This window comes from Primulina tabacum, unplaced genomic scaffold (assembly GCF_025594145.1).
Source record: "Primulina tabacum isolate GXHZ01 unplaced genomic scaffold, ASM2559414v2 Contig1043, whole genome shotgun sequence".
Taxonomy (NCBI): Eukaryota; Viridiplantae; Streptophyta; class Magnoliopsida; order Lamiales; family Gesneriaceae; genus Primulina; species Primulina tabacum.
In genome coordinates, this window is record NW_027460065.1 from 1 (window position 1) to 7,916 (window position 7,916).

Below are 7,916 nucleotides of genomic sequence, written 5' to 3' on the forward strand. Positions count from 1 at the left end.
CAAGATGCATTTCTACATCTAGAGTCCATGGCATATAATTCTTTCCCGTGATGTCGAGCGCAACAAATTCGAGCTTTGTTAAATTTGACATGGTGGTACTAAAAAAAATTACAATGCATTTTATTAGTTAATAATTATTGCAATACAAAGTAACGGATAAACAACAAGTACAAGTATTTGTAAAAATAAAGAAAACGCACGAGGAGGATATTCTCCGATAAATACAAGACTCGTGAGTATGACAACCAAAATAATTAAAAATATCCTTGAGAAAGCCATCTTCTTTTTTCTTCGAAAAATTTGATGATGAATAATTTTTAGAGAAGAAGAGAAAGTTGGAGTGATGAAATGTGTTTGTGAGATCATATTTATAGGGCAAAAACTAGCCGTTTTTTACCATTTATGACCGTTGGGATACAAAAAAAAATAAAGGTATGTATTTGTATAATTTTATGGCAATAATATGATATATATAATATTAGACATGTTTAAATAATTATGTATATCATATCATAATATATAATGAGTGTCATAATTTATTTTGTTTAAAAACCTTATAGGTTTTTATACTTGTCGTATCCCTTACCGGGAGTGTGGGGTGTCGTCTTAACATCCTCCCATGATTTATAACAAGTTTATGAAAAATTTATTTTTATTATTTCTAATAATAACATTATTTTGTATATTAAATAAATACACAATAAATAAATAACAGTAAAATAAATATGATTATTTTTGTTACCTTTTTCTTCTGTTTGGAGCTTGGAAAAGTATGTAGGACTTTTAGAGCTTCGTGCTGATAACGTGTTGTGAAAAAGTAAAAATTTATGGTAAAAAGTAAAAATCTCAAACTCTCAAAATTTACCAAACTACACACTTTATAATATTTTTCTCTCTACTCAATTGTGATTTTCTTCACAAATGAGAGATCTATTTATAGGAAATCTTTTTACAAATAATCCAAAAATAAAATACATCATTACCTACATCATCGCACACTAATTTTCAATATTTACAACTCTTATTTTCAACATTCAAATATTCAATACACACATTTTAAATATTATTTTCCAATAAAAATAATATTATGTTTGATATGATTATTAAGAATGAGATAAATAATAATCTTTTGATGAATTGACAAAATTGCCCTTCCACTTTTGCGGCGGTGGTGGTCGGCCGGCGGTGTGAGAAGGGGGTGGTCGGCCAAGGCGGCGGCCGCGGCGGGTGGTCGGCAGGAGGAGGGGTGGTCGATAGCGGCGGCGGCGTCGGGGGACGGCCGGCGGCGGCTGGATGGGGTCGGAGGGGGTGATCGGCGTCGGTCGGCAGCCGACGGATTTGGCGGCGTCGGGCGACGGCCGACGGTCGATCGGTCGGCGGTCGGTGGAGGGCAATGGTTGTGAGTTTGGATTTAGGAGAAGTGTGAAATTAGAAAAATAGGATGGATTAAGAGTAGGATAAATAATTCTAAGGGGTGATGAGTGATTATTTTATCTCAGTTAATATAACCTAATCATTCATAGGATGGATTGACTTGGTTAAATAAAAATCGTACCAAACAAGGGATAAGGTGTGTTAAAAATTAAGGAACCCACCTTATCTATCACCTCTACCAAACACTGCCTGAGAAAATTGTATTTAGGTCTTATATATTTTAGTTATCTATTTTGTCAAATTTCAGTTTTAGTCATATAACTTTCAATTCTGACAATTTTTAGTCAATTTTAATATGAAGGATTCATGTGTCACTACTGCACATATCAACACAATCTTGACACATCACATCAGCGTCACGTCGAAAAAAGGCTAAAATTAAAAAAAAAATACAAATAAACATACCTGATTAAGACTGAAATTTGACCGCATAAAGAACAAAAACCGCAAAAAATTAGTTTTTCGTTTATGAAGATTATTAAAAATAAAATTTCCAAAGGATGTGCTGCATGCTTCATCAGGATGGATCCTGGAAATTTGTTGAGAACGGGTCAGAGAAAGCTGAGGACTCAATGCTTTAACTTCTTGGGGGGTAAAATATAGTTTTTGTAAGAAAAATTACGTATGAATATTTAATGATTCATTTCCGAGAAGCCGAGGACTCAATCGCTAGCTATCACTCTTGATGCAAATTAATCGTAGTTAGTACTTAGTAAATGCTTCATATGTGATTTTGTTCAAATGGTAGAAATTCAATGCACAATTAACGGAATCTCTCTCTGATTAGTAGATGATCTTTCAGAGGCGGACCCGTGATTTTGTTCAAATGGACAAACATCTATGTATTCAAAAAAGACTGGACATACAACATTAAATTAGTGAACACGAACTCCTCTGAGCTTCGCTAAAGATGGTGTATTAAATTTTGCTTAACATCATGTGAGCACCATGTTGAGGCTGAAGAGTAATAATCGTATGAGGCGCATGCGTATAGGACGGCGAAAGCTCGAAGGAGAATCGTTGCAGAATCATGGCGAGTGCAACTTTTGCTTCTATCATGGAAAATGTCTGTCCGACACATATTCGAGGTCCCCAGCCAAATGGGAAAAATATACCTTCACATTTCTGGGCTTTTAACACGCCTTCACTAAATCTACCGGGCTTGAACTCCATCGCGTCGTCCCCCCAAATTTCAAGACTGTGATGTAATGTAACCATTGGAAGTGAAATTTGACTCCCTTTTGGCAATGTTAGTGTTCCCAGTTTGGTTTCCTCAGTCACTTTAGCGAGTAAGAACAACTACCGGTGGATATAGCCTCAAAACCTCATGCAAAATCATAGTCACCTGTGCAAGGATTTCATATAGTCCTATTTTTGTTATTACTTCTTTTGAAAATAAACTCTCACACTCTATGTTATATATTCTTGTGTCATAAAAAACTAACAGTTTTACTAAATCGATTTTGAAAGATTGGACTACTTTTTCTTGAATAAAGCAAACAGTGAACTTACGGTTTTCAGGTGATTTAACCTTTCAAAATCCGGCAATCGACTCCCAAACACTTGCAACACCTCATCTCGGGCTTTGTTCTGCCAGTTCGGATGTATACTCAGTAAAAACAATGTCCACACAAGCAATACTGAAGTGGTCTCCTGTCCAGCAAAGTAAAACAACTTGCACTCTTCCACCACTTCGTCTATGTTCATACCATAACTTTTGTTACCTTTGAGTACCATTTCTTGGTGATTCGATTCCAACAATAGTCCTAATAAGTCGTCGTTACATGCTTCCCCGGCTTTCATTGCATTAACCCTTCTATTGATCAAACCTTTTATTGAGGATTGAACTTCTCTATCTATTTCCATCATTCTCCTGTTCCTTTTGGTTGGCATAAATCTGCACATAAACGTCATAACTCAAAAATGTTATAAAAGAACAAAAAAAAAAAAAATTCTTGTATAATGCGCGCGCACACACACACATATTATGCTACCTCCATCCTGGAATATATATCGACTGTGAAGCCTTGATAATGAGCTCTGCCATCTCCTTCTGAAGTTCGAATACTCTTCTTCCTTCTTCATAGTTGCTGCCAAATGCAGTTCTCGATATTGCATCACTTGATAGATTTTGTAGATAAGGCCACACATCGAGCTCACATGGCTGCTCTAAGGAGACATGGCTCTCCCATTTTTCCATAACTTCTTCACAACTTGAAATGAAAGCAGGTATCATCATCTGCACAAAACCAAAACAGAATAGACTGTATTTGTTTGAAAGTAAAGCCCTGGTATTACATGATATACGTAGTTGAGAAATTAAACCATTTAGTCCGAATTCAGACTATTATAAGGTTCACGTGTACTATATGCTGTCATAACTTGGTCAACAAAATTCAACCCACATAAAATGAATTTATTATTTATTGGAGTAGGACTCTAAACATGTGTAAGACTGTATGTCAAGCTCCATTCACATTGAATCCGATTAACATCCACAAGTCATAAATCTAACTCAGACCACAATACGTTCGGCTCAACTCGATTTTCGATTGGTCGGAGATATATACAAGGCAAGAAATTTAACCTTTAACTTGTCGAGATGGAAAGCCGGGTTGATGATTTTTCTGTGTTTAGCCCATTTTTCTGTTTCATAGCTCACCACTCCCTGAGCAAGCAGTTTGGTGAGTGGATTCGGGCTTTGCGGCTTCTGGTAGATATGATACTTGGTCATCACCTCCTTTATGAGTTCAGGCTCAGTGATCATAACTGTGGGGACTGGACCGACCCAAAAGAATGAACTTTTTCCTAAAGTTCACCATATACATTCAGGACATGATCATTTATGTATCGTAACATTAAAATAAAATCACACAAAATTTGGTACCATATTTCTTGATGGTTTCGATGAAGAAGGCTATGATCCTTGGCTTGATGTCATCGTGGAGATTGATGGGCTTGGATTTGGCCTCTCGAATCATCTTCACCAATTCTTTCAAGTCTCCATAGATGAAGCGATAGGAGTTTCCTTTAAGACCTTGCTGTCTCAACAATTTCTCAAGCCGTTTAGGCCTAATCAGAGTTATATTCGCTACCCTCCATGCGTAGAATAGCACCACTACGGCACAGCAAACAGAAAAGATGAAGTACAGAGAAGGCATGCTTGATTGCGTCCACCGATTGGAGGGTGCTCTCCATCGTTTTATAGTCCTATTATTTACCGGTGGGTTAATTTGATTTAACATGATTCAAGTTTAATAATGAAAATCAAATTGACACGTTAACATATAATTTTTTTTAATTCTAATTTTATTCAATCAAACCAAATCTATATTATTATTATTATTATTATTATTTATCCGTTGCTATTTTACATACTAACCTATTATTTTTTTTTTATCATCACTTATCAGCATGGTTCGTCGGAACGGGAAAGGCCTATACCGTTCCAAAGTTCCGGGGTGGGTAGGTTGATGGCTTGTATCGACGTTTCGTATACCGAAAATGGGGATATAAAGGTGGGAACCGGAACGCAATTCGCGACGGTTTTGTTTTGAACAGTCGCTATTAGTGACGGTTTTTTGTATGTAGCGACGGTTTTTATTAAACCGTCGCCGATTTAACATCGGCGACGAGTTTAATAAAACCGTCGCTATAGGTTTAATACTATAGCGACGGTTTAAATAAAACTGTTGCTAAATTAAAATCAGCGACGGTTAAATAAAAACCGTCGCTAAATTTCACGACGGTTTTTCATAAAACCGTCGCAAATTCGAATCAGGGACGGATTTAATAATGCACGTATCTTTGCTTTCTAGTACAAATAATGCAATTGTAGGTCCTAATGCACGTATCTTTGCTTTCTCGATGATATAACATTTACATGTACCTTTCTATATAAATGTTTGTTTTCATCAACGTATATTTCATTTCTCATTGTTATTATATTATCATATGATATGAGTAATTTAATAAGCTTAACATTAATTTCACTAGGAACATTGGAAAGCAAAGCACATCGGTTCATGTGAGATGGTGAATTTTGAGTCTTCTTCCCGCTGCATCCATCAATGAAAGACTAATAAAGAAGAGACTGCAAGTCAACTATTTCTATTGAGAAATTTTCATTACAAAGTGTGAAAAAAACTAAGTTAATTATAAAATATTTCTATTTTAATTGATGTTAAATAATTTGTAACATCACTTTATATAAGATTTGATGCTTATTATTAGTCCATCACTCTAAATTGATTCAAATTTGTGCGAACTTATATATATCCAATCGAAAATATTTTAAAGTTTTAATTAATTAAATACAAATAATTTTTAATAGTATATTTAATTTTTGATATGGTTGGAAATATTTTAAATAAAATGACGATATAAATTGTGTTCAATAAATTGTTAATAAAATTTTAAAAATATTTAAATTTCTTATTTACATCAAATAATCTATTTAAATGATATTTATTTTATTTATATTTCTAAATATTTTTCAAAATTTTTAATTTTTATATATTTATAATATTTTTTTTAAATACCCGTTCCGCGAAATTTCATTGTAACTGGAACGGTAGCATCCGTTCCGATCTCCGCGACCGCGACAGCGAACCATGCTTATCAGTACATAATTGTATCTCGAATTAAACGGAGTGCATAAAAATTAAATGAATATGTCTCTTGTGAGACGGTTTCAATAATCTTTATCTGTGAGACGGGTCAACCCTACCGATATTCACAATAAAAAGTAATATTCTTAGCATAAAAAGTAATACTTTTCATGAATGACTCAAATAAGAGACTCGTCTAACAAAATACGACATGTGAAACCGTTTGAGACAAGTTTTTGTCAAATTAAATTTGATAACCTCGTAAAACAACAACAACAAGACATACATACTACCGTAACGCACCTTAATTGGCGAACATGTCTTTCTGTCAGCAAATATACGACGAATTTGGTGAAACAAAACAAAAAAAAAAAAAAGAAGAGAGACAAGAACTAAGGACAAAATTGGTTATAAGATCGATAAAATTCCTCTATGATTTGCCGTCCATAATGCATAATCGAGAAAGATTTTTATATGCTACACTCCGGCTAATTTTCTTCTTGTTATGTGATTAATTTTTAGTTTTGATTTTTTTTTTAAATATGAAAGATTTATATGATCTAATAATATTGATATATCAGAAGAATTAATACAATAAAATGTAGACTAACTCTTCGAGATAAGTTCATAAATTGGTGGAGATTCCTTTCGTTATTAGTTTAAATAAATAAAGTGATGACAGCAATTGAGGTTCAAGAACACAAGAGTCTGTCCGGAAAAAAATAACAAATTGTTGTGATATCATTGTTCGACCATTTACTATGTGTTTAATTGTAAGAACATTATACACACACAAATATATATGTGTACATACTAAATACATACATATATATATATATATATATTATACTTTAGAGGGAGTGGTGTTTTAACATAAATTTGAAATCATATTTCTCTTGTAGTGGGAAGAAATTCATACTACTATATATATCATAGTTGTCTGTGAGATATCTTTTGTATATGTTGTGAAAGGGAAAATAATTTTTTTAAACACTAATTTGTCATATTTTAAGCTTTACTTCGTTAATTTTTCAAAGTTTGGTTTCGATACACTAATTTTTACTTTTTGGTTATTTTGTTCAAATTTTTGGCGTGTCATAGGACGCCACTGAGAAGTCAGCAATTTTCTGATACATCGTCAATATTTTTCGATATCATATCAATATTTCGACGAAATAAGAGTGGAAGAAAAAAAAAAAAATTGTTAGTGCAAAAAACAAACTAATTTGAAAATTTAGTAAACAAACCCAAAATTGGAAAATATTTCCCCATTTTGAAATAATAATAATGATGATAAAAAATTAACGTTTCGAATTAGGAAAACATGCAATTTTGGTCATCTACATTTTTTTTTTTTTGCGATTTTGTCACCTATATTATCCAATTTCAATCTTAATAATGTACTTTTCAATTTTTGATAATTTTAAATATTTTTATCGGAAATATGACACTACACACATAATCATCATGTTAGGTTTACGTCGTCGCATGTCAAACATGAATGTGAGTGGCCGAGAAATGAATCAAAATTCAAAATACTAAATGTCAGCATCACCTTTTATGATTAAGATAAAATTTGTGAGGCCCATATCGATATTTTGTCTATGGGGAGAACCGGAGAACTTGGCTCAATGGTTGGTTTATTATATGTATGCTCGATTATTGATTTAGAGAGAGTTTGGGGAAGTATATTATATGTATATTGCAAATTTTTACTTTAAAGGGTAATATTGTTTTTGAATAAATAAGAAAATTAGGAAAAATTAATAGAAATAATTGTAATGAGTGTATAATCCAATAATTTATTCTGAGTTTTCACCATTTTTTCTCTCATTCTGACAACCATTTTTTCCCTCGATTTTAAAATAACGG

General features: G+C 33.1%; 1 protein-coding gene across 1 annotated transcript; it reads right to left on the bottom strand.

Moving 5' to 3' along the window:
* Positions 1-2,195: 2,195 nt before the first annotated feature.
* Positions 2,196-4,657, bottom strand: LOC142535450 (cytochrome P450 72A397-like). The gene is given in 6 exon segments (XM_075641797.1): positions 2,196-2,718; positions 2,720-2,779; positions 2,947-3,331; positions 3,429-3,673; positions 4,022-4,242; positions 4,322-4,657. Coding segments are annotated over 6 exon segments (1,551 nt in total). The 5' UTR covers positions 4,596-4,657; the 3' UTR covers positions 2,196-2,352.
* Between the last annotated feature and the right edge of the window lie 3,259 nt (positions 4,658-7,916).